This window comes from Copadichromis virginalis, linkage group LG23, assembly GCF_057382275.1.
Source record: "Copadichromis virginalis isolate Kocher_CV1m ecotype Utaka linkage group LG23, C_Virginalis_male_GT1.1, whole genome shotgun sequence".
Taxonomy (NCBI): domain Eukaryota; kingdom Metazoa; phylum Chordata; class Actinopteri; order Cichliformes; family Cichlidae; genus Copadichromis; species Copadichromis virginalis.
This window is the reverse complement of record NC_140639.1, coordinates 4114416-4130824: the sequence shown is the minus strand read 5'-3', so window position 1 is coordinate 4130824 and position 16409 is coordinate 4114416. Positions and strand designations below refer to the sequence as shown.

Sequence of the window (16409 nt, the reverse complement as noted above, 5' to 3'; positions counted from 1 at the left end):
ACCCTACGTTTAGTTGCTCAACAGCCTCAGACAGAAGCAAAGCTGGTATGAGCTTCCTTCTGTTAGTGTATCCCCTCATGACCGAGCATTACTTAGGTGACTTAATCTAATAGAAAAGTAAGAATATCCTTCCCCTCTGTCCCCTGCACCATTAATTCTTGACTATAGACAGTATAAATATGGACGTAGGCGCCCCCATGTTGTCTGTCTTAAACCTCCATTCTCTTTAATGGCCACCAGGGGGAGACACCTGTGGTGGCTAAAAATAAAAATAAAAAATCTGCAAGCACTATCCCGCTGAGTTTATGGGCTCAGTCACTCATTTCATACTGTATAAAACAGTGGTGGTGTGGTGTAGCTTTGCAGTTTGAGGTGTACTCCTAATGCTCCAAACCTGGATAAATGCGAGGGTTGCATCTGGAACAGCATCAAGCATAAAACCCGGTCATTAATCCCAATCTGTGCGCTGCGGTGAACTCAATAAACCATAAAGTCCGTTTTGTAAATTTTGATCATTGTAAGATTCAGAAAGGCGAATAACCCAGGATCTGAGCCTACATTTCAGTCAGATCCGCCCCTTACTTCATTATGAACACACCCAGTGTGTTTTATTTTGAGATACTCATACATGCAACGTTCTATTCTAACCACTGAATATACAATTATCCCTGTTTATTACAACAACTATCAGTTTTTAGGAAACAGTGGAAAGTTTTTTTTATATTTATGACCATTTTTAAGGTTAAAATTATTAAGCTTTGATGCTGACAGGGTGGGGAAGATGGAAAATAACCATTTGAGTTACATATTTTTTCACTGGGTTTGTTGGGAGTGATAAAAATATGGAATACTATAAACCACTATGCTCTCCTTCAACAGGCTGAGATAGTCAAGAGATTGAATGGGATCTGCGCACAGGTCCTCCCCTACCTGTCTCAGGAGGTAAGCGCGTGCACACGCACACATGCACGCACACTCTGGCACAGAGCCGTCAATAACCCTCTGACCCTCAGCACTATTCCTTACATCCTGGAATGAGATCACCCTCATTCCCACCTCATTACCTCTCCACCTCCGTGACCTCAAGCTCAGCATCCCTCTTCTCTCCTCCCATCATTCATCATCACTTGCTTCCTGTGTTTCTTTCCACCTCAATTTCCATTTCACCCTGCCCCCACCTCGATTCTGCCATATTCAATCTGTCCCATCCTCACGGTTGTCCCTTCCCCCCTCCCCTTTTGACCTCTTCCTTCACTCCCCTCTTTCCCTCCATTTTTCCCTCCTTTGCCTCCTCCTACTCCATCCAACTCTTCTCTTGCTTAATACATGTGTGTGTTTGTGTCAGTGTAATAAATGGCTGTGCGATTCAGATAAGCCATGCTCTTATCTGCCCACCAGGGGGTTGACCTCCACCCATTACAGCACACCAGCCGACCATCCATTCCCGGGTGTCACACAAGGCGTGTGTGTGTGTGTGTGTGTGTGTGTGTGTGTGTGTGTGTGTGTGTGTGTGTAACTGGATGAATAGCAAAATGGTCAGAGGGGGAGGCGCAACACCAGAGAGGGTTGTCGGGTCTCTGTTGGGACTATTGATATTGATCTAACCTCTCCACCCCCCCCAACTCTCCTCCCCATGTTTCTATCTCGCTTTTGTCTTTCTCACTTTCCTCCTCTTGTCTTTACCCCCTGCCTCCCCCCTGTCTCCCACCCACCATCTCCAGCACCAGCAGCAGGTCCTGGCAGCCATAGAGAGGGCCAAGCAGGTCACCCCCCCGGAGATGAACTCCATCATAAGGGTACGTTGTTGCAACCCTAACCCTGCCTGAAAAAGTGCAAATATTGACCAACCCGATCAATTCTATTGTTTTCTTTTACATCTTGCATTTATTGACTTATTGTTTGTGAGGATAAAAACCTTTGTGTGTCATCGCAGGGTTTTTCTCAAAAACCTAAAATGTTTTTTTAATGCTTTTTTTATATCGTGTGAAATGAAAAACCCTAAACCTCAAAGGTTTCCTGCCCCGATCTGTTTCCTCCTAAACAGAGCATTATAAAAGTAAATAAGCATTTATTAGCTCCAGTTGCTAATGAAAAACGTTAAAATGACCCATAAATCATGATTATATTCAAGCGCTGGTAATGTATGCCTGCACAGTAAAATAAACATTTATAATTGTTCCCACTGTTTTGTTTAAGCAGCTCTGGGAACAATTAATTTTTAAAGGGTTTCTTTAGAGTTATATTGATGAAGTCCAAGAGAAACTTTTAAAGCACAGACTTTCTTTTTTTTTTCTGATGCACCAAAAGTTGGAATATAAGAAATTAACTTTTCTAGAAGTGGCTAAGCTCCAAAGAAATGCTGGATTCTTCTGTTAAAGCCTCCATGCCTTGAAATGTTTTTGTTTAGGTTTCATGTTAAATGTGCAGATTTAAGTAGAGATAACCTCGGGGCATTATTAGGGTTAAAATCTCTTCTACACTTACGTCTTAGGAGTGTGTAGTACTCTTCATCACGAGTAAACTACTTTTTGTGTCTTTTTAAAGTGGTGGTATCCATCCCATCGAGGGGATAAATTTGATTAAGCCACAATCCTGTCCATTGAAACAATTACAGCACAGTTATCTCGCTAGCTAAAATACCAAATCTGTACAAACCAGGCCAGCTCGTTAGCCTGCTATGCGCAGATATTCTTTATATCGGCAGCTTTAACTACTTCAGCTACGCTTCATCATTATCAGCCTCGTGTTAGCTATCCTAGCTCCTCCATCATTTCACTATTGTCTAGTGTTCGCTAGCCCAGCCACTCCATCACTGTGATAGATGATTCACGGTGGTGCGTTGCTTTTGTCTTTGTGTCTGCGACTTGTGATAAAGAAGGTGGCGCTCTGCGTTGGCGTTTGTGGTAGGGCGTTCTGTTGTCGGTGGATCTTTTGCTTTCAAAGGAGCTTGTAAAGAAAAGCGTCTGGACTTCTTTAAGTTGCTTGAAGACGCTTGAAGTCCAGACGCTTTTCTTTACAAGCTCCTTCGACTACGATGACCTGGATGACTGAGAACCTTCACAGACATCTTTTGCTTTGACTTTAGTCGCATCATGTAGAAAGTTAGAGGATCAGTGGGGGCAGTTATGTGTCGATTATAAGAGGTCAGAGGGAGCTGCCGTAAAAATGAACTCACTTTTGGGTGTGTGTAAAAGAGAAGCGTGGCAGTAACAATGTATCTCTCTGTACTTTAAAATCAAAGGCATGTCGATCCCATGATATTGTTTTTTCCAGTTCTGTGCTCAGATACCTCTTTGTCTGCACTTGTTTCTTAGGCTTTTATACATCTTAAAAACTGCATCTATTATAAATAAGCTATGTGTATCTTCTACTGAGCATGTGCTATGATACATGCGTTCCATCTATCCTGTTGTCTGTAAACTATTAGCGCTGTGCCTCAAGGGTTATATATTAAACATGACCTGTGGTTCTATAATAGGTCTGTCCTGTGTTTTGCAGTGATTTGTGCGCTTGATCTATCCTACTGTCTCTAAGTTGCGTCTGATTCTTTTCCATGCAGCAGCAGCTCCAGGCTCACCAGCTGTCTCAGCTTCAGGGCCTGGCCCTGCCCATGACTCCGCTGCCGCTGAGCCTGAGCCAGCCGACCCTCCCTGCCGTCACCACCTCCTCTGGTCTCTTCTCCCTCTCTTCCCTGCTGGCCTCTCAAGCCCAGCTGGCCAAGGAGGAGAAAGCATCGCGGGATGGAGTCGACAGCCACCGTGAGGAGGATGGAGACAAGTCTGATTAGATGGTGTTTCAGCCCTATTCAGCTCTGTTTTTATCCAGAGACCTGAATCCCTAGATTCAAGCCCACTTGGCCTATAGCCTCTCCCCCAGGTCTCCCTCTCTTTGACACTACCTAACATGGGCTTCAATTTCATCTCTTCCGACCCCCTAGCCAACCCCATTATTGGGAGGTCTTTGGCACATACCACCTTATATCCTGGTATTCACCATAGTTGGGTTGTTTCTATATCTTTTTTTTTTTTTTTTTTTTTTAAGCCATGAGACTGTCGCTTTCTTATGTATCTTGTATTTTCAAGTGCTCTCTCTCTCTCTCTCTTTTTTGCATGTGATTAAGCCACATTTATCCCTTTTTAAAAAAAAAAGAAAATCAGGACTACTTTCTATTTCAGTTTCTTCCTGCCTCCCTCTTGCTTTTTCTCTCTCTCCTGATTCCTGTTGAGTTTCCGTGTTTTCCTTTCTTCTCCATGCCTCTCTCTCTCTTCCTCCCTGTCTTCCTCCCACCTCTTGCCTCTGCCTCTTTCATAGGTCCTTGTTAGACAGGACTGATCCGTCAGACTGAATGCACTGTTCCGTAGGTGTTAACAGAAAAACTGTTAAACACTTGGATTTGCTGGCAAGCTGTAAAACTTGTCAGATGCAACACAGGATTCCTAAAAACTTCATTTTCCCAACATAAAGGTCTCACCGAAATCAGCAGTGTTGATATTTCATGGTGTTTCACCTCGCGTGTATTCATTCTAAGATAAAAGTGGGCTCAAAGTTTAAATGTTGGATTGATAAAAGATCAGAGAATTGTTTAAATAATGCCCCGGCTAAAGACAGAAGCGTGCTTAAAAGCTATACTCACTTTCTAATCAAAAACCTCTGCCTTCAAAAGAGAATCGGTGTTATGAAAAGACATATCCGGGCAAATTAGAGATTTTGCGAGTAATCCTAATTTTATATAAAATAAAAGCATCTTAGATCCGACTTAATGCTGAGAGCCGTCAGAGTAGATAACAGACCCACCTTGATAAGTAATCCCCCCGACGTTTGATCCTTGCCCGACCCTGTGAGGTGCGTTGGATAAATCCACCCAGCACCGTAACTGAAAGGCATCATTAAACGGAGCTGAGGTAGCACAACGTGCAGCAAAGAGAAGTAACGCCACTTCACGTCCACACCTTCCCACCATCTTTTTCCTCTTTAATGTGCACTAATATCAGAGCAGACACTGAGGGGAGAAAGAGTGCATGTTGTGTGTTTGACAGCAGAGGGCAGCGTGTGTCTTTGAACCATCCTCCTCGCTTGTGCAGAACAAGGACAATGACAGAGTGCAGACTGTGTCACAAAGGGAATGGCTTATTTATCCAGTCTGAGTGTGCAAACTTAACGCACAGTAGACACTAGACCGGTGGCATCAATTACTGCAGTGATGCAGGTCTCGAAAAGTTGTCTGCTTTGGTTTATTTTGGTCTCTAAATGGAACGACTCCACCCTAGCATGAAACAAAAACACGGGCTCTCTGTAAATTCACTTTTAAATACCCTACGATTCACTGCACATAAAGATCTTTCACATATCAGATTAATCCTGCATTATACAGTTGATTTAATGCCTACATGGGGCACTGAGTATGATTGAATATAGTTACATTACTGTAATTCACACAAATGAAGCACAAGTGCATTCTACAGCTGCTGCTATGAATCCAAACTAAACAAAAACACCCCCTTCAAACAGAAAGGTCCTGTACGCTCTTGGTTGTTTTCAGATTAGACCTAGAGTCTGCTGGAAGCTGGGCGAAACTATGCCAGCCCACCACAACATTGATGATCTCATTGCAATACAAAGTTCAGCTGCGGAATCTTCTGGTTTGACTTTCCTTTAGATGTTATTACGAGCAACGGCACCTCTGCCACATTGCTGAAGGTCTTTATCCGGTCAGAGGATCTACTACCACCGTCCTGGTGCCAGACGCCAAAGGACAATTCCCAGATGTCTCGTTTCCATGCACCAACCTGTTGGAGCTTTTTTGGAGGTGCAAGGTAACATACTCAGTGTTAGGCAGATGGCTTTAAAGTTGTGGTTGATTATTTTATTAAAATACCCACTGCATCTTTTACCAAATTCTTAAGGGAAAAAAAAGTTCTGCTCCATGTGGGGGTCTGCAAAAAATGTAGTAGTTGACGTTGCATAGTTTGTCCAACAGAGGGCACTCTGCAACACACGTGATTTGAATGCCACGCAGCAAACGCAACAACCAGCCGGTCACTAATCTGGGAACCAGGTTTACTAAAGTCAGACTCTAACTGTAAACTGAGCAGATCAGCAACTCTGAGTTGGTATCTTCATGGAGGCTGGTCAGAGTAGGCAGCCATTTTTAATGATGCTGTCTGAAACAGAGGTCGCTTGTGACATATTGAGTCTCATAAAGGTTAAATAAATAAAACTAAAATTATGTTGGGCCGCTCTATATAATCGTAGAAAAAAGTTTGTACCATAGGCCTGCCATCGGATCAGAATTGAATCCGATCATTTCCTATCTGATTTCTCAGGATTAACAAACTCTGAATTTTAGCTAAACCTGCTTCCTGGAATAGGGTTGTGATCTGAGAGGAGCATAATATAATATCACCAAATACTGTTTGTTTTTTGTTTTTTAAAATTAAAGAGTGTCTTTTGCATTACATACAGTTCCTTACTGTGATCTAAAATTGGTCTTTACAGGAAATGAAGACACATCTGCAGCTCTTTAATAAACTCTTCTGTTTATTTATTTTTTAAACCAGCATGGCAAGAATTCATGTTATTAGTAAGGAGAATAATCAGTGATCGCTTTTAGAAGCATCTGAAAGTCTTATGTTGCATTTAATTAAGAACATTTGTATAATGATAGCATTACAGTCCAAATTCTCAGTCAGTTAGGAGACTATTATTTGTAAAGTAGTATAGAGCCAGTTTGACAGTATCTTTTGTTCGGTGGTTTTCACTTCAGACATTTTGACATGTCCCAGTAAGGTAAGGTGTAAATAGTAGAATTAATGACTTCCATTGAGCTGTTAAGTACTGTTCATGCTATCATACTGTCATTGCTTAGTGGGAAATTTAAATTGACCAGAGCTGTAATTTATATCAGTAACACAGATATTCTACCTGTTAGTACAAGTCAAAATCTCTGCTGTGAAAAGTATCAGTGCAAATTAATAAATAGTGGAAGTAGACCAATTTTTATACCCAGTGCGCATTTATAACACCAAAAAAAATGCAAAATAGGACTGAAAATTTGTCTATAGTTAAAAAACAAAAAAGAATAGAGACTACATCGCGTTCTTCATCATGTTTGGGTTGAATTTGTTTGCTTTTTGGATATATTGGAGTTTCTTTTTACTGTCCCGGGGATTTGTCAGGCAACAGAAGTGCGAATGGGCGAAATGTCTGCTTTCAAAAAGATGACATGCAATTTGAGAGGTACCACGTATACTTTGAAAATGTCGAACCACACTTAAAAGCACGTACACCTGTCTTGACCTCCTCTCTTTTCATCTCTGAATGGCTTCATTGAGTGTAGCCATCTCGAGCTGTATATGTATTTTTTAAAAAAAACCTGCTCCTTTCATTTGGGGGAAAATAAGCTCAGAATGGTCTCCGGTTTGATGATAAAGCACATTTTTATTGCAGAAGTACCCTTCAAAGAGATCGGCGAACGTGCACGTTTGATATCCAAAAGTGAAAATACATATGAGGGACTTTCAGAATAAAAGCCTCCGTCTTCTAAAGGTTCAGGTGATAAACTGTTGATGGCATTTGCTGGAGGACTCTTTCAATGATCCCCATTGTTGTGTATGTATGTGAATACATAAAACAAGGTGTGTATAAACACTTGTACAGATCCCGTAGTCGATGCTAAACCAGATGAAATGCGTTGCTGTTCTTACAACTAAAGCTAACATGCTACCTTGCTTGTGAATTAAGCTCGCGGCACGTCGTCCTCCCATCTAGCTGCATACTGTATGTATCTAGTTGCATACATACTGTACTTGTTGTAGTGAAATGCAGAGCGTGTAGACAAAGCAGAACACACACACACATCAATGCATGTCTGCGGGGGAACTGAGATTGATTTCTTTCTAGTGGAGACATTTTTTTTTTCTTTTTAAAGAATGTTTGATCCAAACTTTCTGTGATCGATGCACTCGTTCCTTTCCTCCCCCCTTTTCTTCGTTTTTAAATATTAATCGATATGAACTAGAGGGAGATTTGCAAGGCTGACGTTTTAGACGTACAAATGAAATTCTATGTATTTGTTGAAGTAGTTGGAGGTGCTCGCCTCTGTATACAGTTATACATAGAAAGCTTTATGTGTATATGGCTGCATCTTCTCTTGTCTGTCCTGGATGATTCTTGTGCTATTGTGTTACAAAACTGATGTGACACCAGGGGGGAGGGAAACTGCAGTATGTTGACCTTTTCACCCTTTGATCCCCCTTTCCTTTTCTCCCCCCTCCCACCACCCTAACACTCCCTCCCTCCCACCCACTCCCCTTGACTCCTGTGCCGCCTCTTTGCCCTCATAGCGTGAAGCATTGTAAGCGTTTTGAGCTTTGTAAAGGTCTTTTTTTAAATACTTATTTTGTGTATAATGTAAAACCTAAAAGTGTGTAATTTGGCAAAAAAAAAAAATGTTTTGTGTCTGAAATCATAGCTTCATTTAAACAAACGAAAAAGAAACTCTAAAAAAAAAAACGTACAGCAAACATTTACTATAAATAAAATGAAATGTTCTGCAGTAAGGAAGGACTTCTGGTGCCTTACAAATAAAGTCAATCAAATCATAAACAAGTCTCGCTCGTCTTTGACTTGATGCACACCGTCTCCTGACTGGGAAGAGTGGCTCTTGTGGGCTTCCAACATTTTATTGTCCTTTTTCTGCTTATTGCTGGCAGGATGGAAGAATCGTTGCTTCCCGGTTATCTCAGCGTTCGAGTGTGAACTTGCAAACTGAAAAATTTGCAATCAACATTAACAATAACCAGTCCCTAGCTTGGCTGGCTGCTGCACCACTCACACCCCAAAAAGTTACAAAGAAAATGTTATTGCAGGGTAAGTGAGGTTCTTCAGGTATGCCCCACTGTGAGGGGAACCCTAGGGTGGATCCAGGACATGTTTCTTCTCTTGGCTGACCTGGGACCACCTTAGTACCCCCACAAAGAGCTAGAGGCCTGAGAGAGGGAGGTCTGATAATCTCTGTTCAGGCTCGTGACTGGATAAGGACAAATGGAGGGATGGATTGATTATTAGGAAATATGCACGTTGTGATCAGGTGAATACCGTTGCTTTTCCAAGTGTGCAGGTTTAGCAACACTGACTCCTAAAAATAAGAATAACCCAAAACCCCCTTTCTAGATTTATGCCACTTTAGACAGGTGACAGTGAAAGTCTTATTTATTTTAAGGTAACACAAACCTAACAATTTTTAATTTCAGCTCTAAAAAAAATCACGATTGTGATCTCTGCCAATAGATCCCACTCGATCCTACTTTAATTACAGCATACGCCCATGAAGCACACTTCACAAGGTAACATATTATTTGGAACATGGGCAACTTATTTTTTTTAATTGGATGAAAGATGCAGAGCCAGTGATATATTTTTAAATCAGTTTCACTTCATGATACTGAAGTGCTCTTTTGCCACCATTCAGAGAGACAGATTAAAAACCCAAACGCTGGCATGGCTGATTAATGTGCAGATTAATCAAATCTCTCTCGAGTGTTTCAGCTTAAACTTGAGCTTGTGCGTGTCTTTGGGAAACTGTTACTCATCACGCCAGCGCAGATGTTCTTTATAGTGGCACTAAAAAACTCAACATACGAGTGAATCACCCATCTTTTAAATTTTAGGGTCTAACTCCAAAGCTTAGATAAGAGAGCACTCAGTGTTTTAACATCAGCGATGTTTGAGGTTTTTTCCAGACCCGGAATTATTCATTTAAACGTGTCCTGATGTCTTCTGACCGCCCCAGGGTGGCTGTAGTTCACGTCAGATCCACCAGGAGGAAGTGTTGATTTACGTTTACCAGCCCTTTTCCCACTGAGGTGAACCCGGCAGGTAATTGCTCTGAGGTATTCTCACATGCGCTCCTGTGTTTGTGTGTCACATAGGAGGGGAAGCTTCCTGTTCTTAAGACTGCAATGATGAGATTTTATCTATTCTGCACTGTGTGTGTCCAGATTTGATGTTACATCTCGAAGGCAGCGGATCACGACCCCGCTTGGCGCCTGTACAATATCCCCATTTGGATGCTCTGTTTATCAGGTTTGAGCCCTAACTTGGTTTGCTGCATTCACCACTCCTCCTGGTCCATTCAGGTGGATGCACATCCAGTGGATTTTTGTTTTTCTTTGTGCAAAATTACATTGGTTTCTTTCTCATTTCCTCCTCAGTCTGTTTTCTCTTTTTCCTCCCTGTCACCGTCTCCCTCTGGTTGCCTTCCTCACTGTGTGTCCAAGCAGCTGTGTGTGTGTGTGTGTGTGTGTGTGTGTGTGTGTGTGTGTGTGTGTGTTCAGAGATGAGGGAGAGGAAGGCTTGTGAGCCCTCTGAGTTCCTGTGGTTGCAGCCCTTCCTCCCCTCTTCCTCCCTTTCTTCTTATTCTGTCTCCCTGCAGACGGCTCTGGATCTGACACTTAAATAAATATGAAAGTGCCCTATTTTTTCCTCTTTCTGTCTGAGGATTCACACATTCCTCACAAGAAGCTACACAGGCAGCAGAGGAGGCGCGCATCTCTCTCATCCAGTGTTTTTTTTTTTTTTATTATTTCTTCCCCTCCCCTCCCCTTTCTAAACCCCATTGGAAAAAAAGTGCCACATTCTTACTTAGGTTGTTTAATTAGTGGCACTTTAAAGGATAAAGTTGGTGTCATATTATGTGAACAAATCCCATGAAAAGATCCCTATTGTAGCATATTCCTCAGTGCTATCTCAGGACGACAAAAGCAAACAAAACATGCCATTAAAAAAAAATCTTTAAGATTTTAGCAGTCCATGCTGGAGAAAGTCAGTCTTTGGTCCCCTATAGCTCCTCTCCTCACTAGCACACATAAAAGACTCAGAGCTAGGACAGCAATATGCTGCTATTTGTTGTTAATGGTGCTTGGCGATGCAGGCCAGTGCCGGCTGCTGAGCTACATTTATTTAAAGGTGCCCAGCCCGGCAATGTATCGAGGCTGCGGGAGGGTTAGGAGTGCAGGGTTGGGGGTGGTTTGAGATACATTATACTTTGTATAAATGAGAGAGTCACAACCAGACAAAAGCCGCTCACATTTGTTGTGATGCTGAGATGTAACCAACATGAATTTTTAAAGGCACACTTGTTATGCTTGTCCTTAAATTCTGCCACATATATATTGTGGTATCCGATCTTGAAAGTCAGGCTTTGTGCAGCACATGAGTCAAACACAGCCCAGTATAATATTAGTAAGAGCGTATATACTCAACATAGGAATCTCGCTCACACTGCTCCACCCACTTCCTGTTTATACCTTTTGTTTGCAAGCGGCGGCCAATCAGAAAGAAGTTGGCTTAAAAATGTAATAGAAGGGAAATTGTGAGTCATACAAAGCAACTCCAGTAGAATCCATCAATAAAAACACGGAGCAGGAAATGAGCATAACTGAGACTCATTATTTATTTCTGCTGCTATTTGTTAAAACGGTTAAAATCTGACATGGTGCTCTCACTGCTGCATAAACAAATGAACCTCTTTCATTACAGCTGCGCTCAGAGCCCGTCAGTTCTCTGCTTGCTCTTTTCCCACCGGGCACTTTCCACCATTCAGCTGAGAGCTCTGCTTATATCCGTGCCCGCTCTTCATATAGCACACAAATGTAAGTTAGTATTGTCACTGCCCACTTGCTGCTTGTGTTGAGCTTGATGCTGTTGACAGAGTCGGAGTGGAAAAGTCAAATCTGTAGATCATGTGCATTTATATTTTAATCCATTCCACGTGCGTGACTCAAAGCTGCACGAGCCAACAGGTTTGGAACGGACACGTTTGAAGATGCCGGCTGTGGACCTGCAAACTGAATGAAAGCACCGACTCTGTATGCAGTTCTGATGGGAATGCACAGGGCCTGCACTGGAAAACAAGCGTCTGTGTGTGCGTGTGTGTGCGCGTGTATATGATGATGATGATGAGTGCAAGCAAAAAGAAAGAGGGAGAGAGCGGCGGAGAGCAAGAAGCGTCTTGATTAATCATGATTGACTCATTCAGAGCCCACTCGTCTTTTCCCCCTCGCTCCCTCGCTCCAGCTCTCCTTTATGGCTTGATTACGGAGACGTACTCTATCTCTCATTACCTCCCCTCCTCCGTCTCTCACTTCTTTTCTTCATCTTTTCTCTCTTCCTCTGACAACCCCCCCACCACCAATACTACTCACCCCCCCCCCCTTCAACGCCTACCCAACTGCGCCACTTTATTCATCCCTCCCCGGAAAGGAGGCTGTCAATCTCCACGTCTGCCGTGTCTCCATCCTCTAACCCGCCGCCGCACTAGCCCTCCATCCATTCATCCCCGGCCCATCCATCAGTCATTCTTTTCCCTCTCTCCTTCCTTTTTCCCTCCCTGCCTCACTCATTCCTGCCACTTTGTGACTCTTTTATATATAAAATTTCCCCTCTTTCTCCGTTCAAAGCTTTCCTCTATTTATCTTCATCCCCCTTTTTCCTCCCTCTACTGCATTCAGTGATCAGTGTCTGCGTGTCTGTCAGGCACGCTCGGAAATGGAAAGAAGCAAACACACAAAGCAAAAACCCTCTCTCTCTCTCTCATTCTCAGCCTTTCTCTGTGTCTCTCTTCCTTTTCTCGCGGCCTCAGCTGGAGGAGCTGAGTGTTGACACAGCCTGGTCTAATACAGATGCTTCCAGAGATGCATCCTGGGAAAGCATCTCTTGGCCTGCTTTTCTAATCTTGTCTTCTCTCTGTACAGTTCCCGAACGCATGCACACGCACAGTTCATGCATGCTTTTATGTGTGTGCTGCATCTGATCTTTTCTGTGTGTGTGTGTGTGTGTGTGTGTGTGTGTGTGTGGCTGGTTTTCGAATGCAGAAAGAGAGATGAGAGACTATTCAAACTTTAATGCACTCATACGAGATACAAACGACCTTTCTCTCACTCCTTCATGCTCTGCCCTCTCCTTTACTCACCTTCCTCATCTCTTCTTTCCTTTTCTCTCATTCTTCACTTTGATATCTTCATCTTAAAAAAAAAAAAAGAACAACCCAAATTTTACTAACCCTTTGTCTTTCCGCTCTCTGTTCTCTCCTCTCTTTGCTCACCTCCTCTTTCCTCCTTGCTCATTCTCCATTCTCTTCATCATCTCACCCCATTTCATTCACTTCTCTTTTTCAGTTTTGTCTTTCATCTCTCACCCCGTCCTCGTGTTTGACTCATAACCACTCTCACCTTATCTCTATTACTCAGCATCTATCTCTGCTGCTTTTTTCCTGCCTGAGCCGCCTCTCTTGTTCTGCTGCCTAACGGCTGCCGTCTTCAACCAAGGCCTTTTTTTCCCCCTTTGGACATTTTTCGAATCTTTGTTGATAAAATTGTCAACACTGTCTTTTTTTTTTTTTTAACAGTTGTTGATTTACTGTGAAGATAATCACAGAAATATTGTTATTAGAGTTTTTACACTGCTCTGTATCCGTGCTTTAGGTTTACAGCAAGGAGTTTGACTTGTTCAGCATGGCTGCTGTTAAAACTAAACACTTCTGAGCATGTGACTGATTTAAGAGCTGTTGTGTTTCCAGGAAGATTTCAGGTTTAGTCACTGCATGCAGATGTTACTCACCAATGTTAGATGCAGGGTGTAGCTTGCTTAAAGTCACTATTACCACCACAGGCTACATTCACAGACTGACACATTCACAGTTTTCAGACCAAAGTATTTGTATATGAAATTAACATCTTCATATGTATTTCTTGAACAAAACAAACAAGCAAGAGAAACTTTAATTATATTTTCTTTTTGCCTGACATTTGACTTGGTTCTTGGTTGTCTTTGTATGTGGACAAAACACATCATTACTTTTGCAATGTAATTGGGTTGGGTTCAGGTGGGGCTTTATTGCACGCTAAGCCCACATTAGACTGCATTTGTCTACAGTTGAGCGTGCCTGGTGTTTTTGTTTGTTTTTGTTTGGGATGCTTTTAGGTCATAAGTGTTTGGGCAATGGCACAGTTTTCCTAACCTCGCCTCTGTACACGATCACATTAGATGTTAAATCAAATGATTGGATTGAAGTGCAGACTTTCAGCTCTAATTCAAGGGTTCTAATTAATTACATTAACAGCTTCTCTGGGAAAAAAAGGAAAGACTGGATATTCTTCAATGGCCGACTTAGTCACCTGATTTCAAGCCAAGGAGGCATTTACTGAAAACAAAAGTGAAGGCAGAGAAACCGTGTGGTTGCATGTTTAAAGGCCTGGCACAACACCTCAAGGGAGGAAATGCAGCATTTGGTGGTGTCCATGGGTTCTGCACTTCAGGGAGTCATTGACTGAGCGGTGTGCCTGGTTATGTCCAGTGTTGTAAACCTTGCGCCCTGCTGTGTCAGCCTGCGTCTGGTGCATCTCCATCCATTTATTCCTTCCGGCTCTTCATCCATCCAACCCATCCCTCTTTTCTCTCTTTCTTTCCTCTTCCCTCTCTGTTTCACTCATTCCCGAAGTTCCTTCTCTGCTGACTTTCCACAGTCGTTTCTCTATTTGTTGCTCGCACGCTTATTAACTCGCAATCACTGAAACAACCTCGAACGTTAGAGGGAATGAAAATCCCACCATCGCTCATCAAAACATTACCTCACGCTTCTGCCAGGGGTCAGATAGTCCTCGTGGTATTATCTGCCACCGATGTCATTCTTTCCATCTAGTTCTTGAAAATAAAGCAAAGAAGCTCCGAAACAGCTGTTCCCAAAACAAATTCTCCTCTGTGCTCTTTCCATTTGATTTTCATCTCTGCCCCCTAAAACCTCCCCACATCTCCCTCTGTAGTCTCTCTGGCCCCACTGGTTGTGTTGTTCAGAGTGGAGCCCTCCCCTGTGTGGTTAGTGGGCTGTTACCCAGCTGCCTCTGATACTTCCTGCCTGTCACTTCCAATCCCAGTGACAGTGTGTGTGTAGAACGTGCACACACACACACACACTCCTTGTTTTTTTCCGACACACCATAGTTTAGGAACATTATTTAGCCGCCTGTCCAAAAGATATGCACAAACACGCACACGGATGTTTTTTGCACACAAATCTGCAGAACAATTTGCGTATTAAGATGCACAGAGACAGCCATGCAGAGGCACACACACACACAGAAACCATTGCTGGCAGTCATACATGTGTTTATATGAGGATATGAACATACAAGCACATGTGCCTACACACACACACAGGCACACACATTACTGGCGCAGCAGTGGAGTAGACTCCCCATCGCTGAAAGCCAAATTCATTTAGCAAGTGCCCTCTCCCTCCTCTCCCTCTCTCCCTCTCTCCAGCTCTATTTGCAGCCTGCCACGCTGCTCCTCCTCCTCTTTGTCTCCTGGCTGCCAGAGGAGAAACCAGGTCTTCTTTTTCTCTTCCTCTACCTTCTGTCTTCCCATCTTTTTTCTGCCTTCCATATTTGTCAGCAACTCGCTCTCCTTCTGTTTTTATATTTGCTTCGAGCCTTTGTCTGTCTGCATTTCTCACAGTTTTAACAGAACAACACTTACTCTGCACGCAGACTACTGTGCATTCACAAACTCTGCGTGTAAATAGATTCATACATTTACGTTGTGTACATAAGTAGCTTGGGAAAATTGGGGCTACTGTGCAGACGTTGTGAAACGTTTCAGAATGATGAAGGTCCTGGTGCCACGTTTCCACCTGTGAATGCACTTCATCTCAGTGGAAGTGCTCAGAGTGGTTATGATCAGGTTCAGTGGTTTGAAGTGGACTGATTCTGTGCACCGTAGAGATTTATGTATTCAGGATATCTGTGACATTTAAACAAACTCGGCACGCTCCCATCTTACTGCAACAAATGCTGCCATTCAGTCAAAGCCTCTGATGCATCCACGTCACTCACAAGGTGTCCTCTGGTCCTCGATGCACCGGCCACGGCAGCACTGGATGCTGCATCAAAAACCACATTAGTGGGTTGGAGTGGCAGCAGTTTGCATCCCATTCGGACCTTTGTTTTCACTTCCTCCATCATTTTATTTTGGTTTTAAGTTGCTCCTCCACAGCAGCAATGGCACATTTCATTATATGTAAACCTGTGTAGGATTTCAGTACATTGAGGCAGTGAAAACAGCAAAATGAAACATCAAAGCTATTAAGTGTAAATCTGTGTTGAGTCTCTTTTTGAATGCACAGGTGTATTTGACCTCAGGTCAGCAGTAACTGAAAGCACCTTCAGCACACTTAGATCTGATTCTAGGCTTGTAAACAGTGAGCAAGTCAGAAATGTACTGAGGAACCAAACCATTGAGGTACTTCTATAGTTCCCTGGGAACCAGTGAAGTGACTTCAGTGCTGGGGTGATGTGGTCAAATGTCAGCGTACCTGTAATTGTCCTGCAAATAGAGCATTTCAGTAATTGAAG

The 16409-nt window shown here is 42.9% G+C and overlaps 1 protein-coding gene across 2 annotated transcripts in view; it reads left to right on the top strand.

Annotated features, from left to right (window-relative positions):
- The window catches only part of tle5 (TLE family member 5, transcriptional modulator), a 53027-nt gene extending 44469 nt beyond the window's left edge, over window positions 1–8558 (top strand). The window contains exons 5-7 of one of the 2 annotated variants that reach the window (XM_085449205.1): window positions 880–942; window positions 1722–1796; window positions 3563–8558. In XM_085449205.1, the coding sequence (XP_085305331.1) occupies window positions 880–942; window positions 1722–1796; window positions 3563–3787 (363 nt within the window). In that variant the 3' untranslated portion in view covers window positions 3788–8558. Of the gene's footprint in view, window positions 1–879; window positions 943–1721; window positions 1797–3559 lie in introns of both variants that reach the window. The other variant, XM_085449204.1, reaches the window with a different exon arrangement.
- The last annotated feature ends 7851 nt before the right edge of the window (window positions 8559–16409 follow it).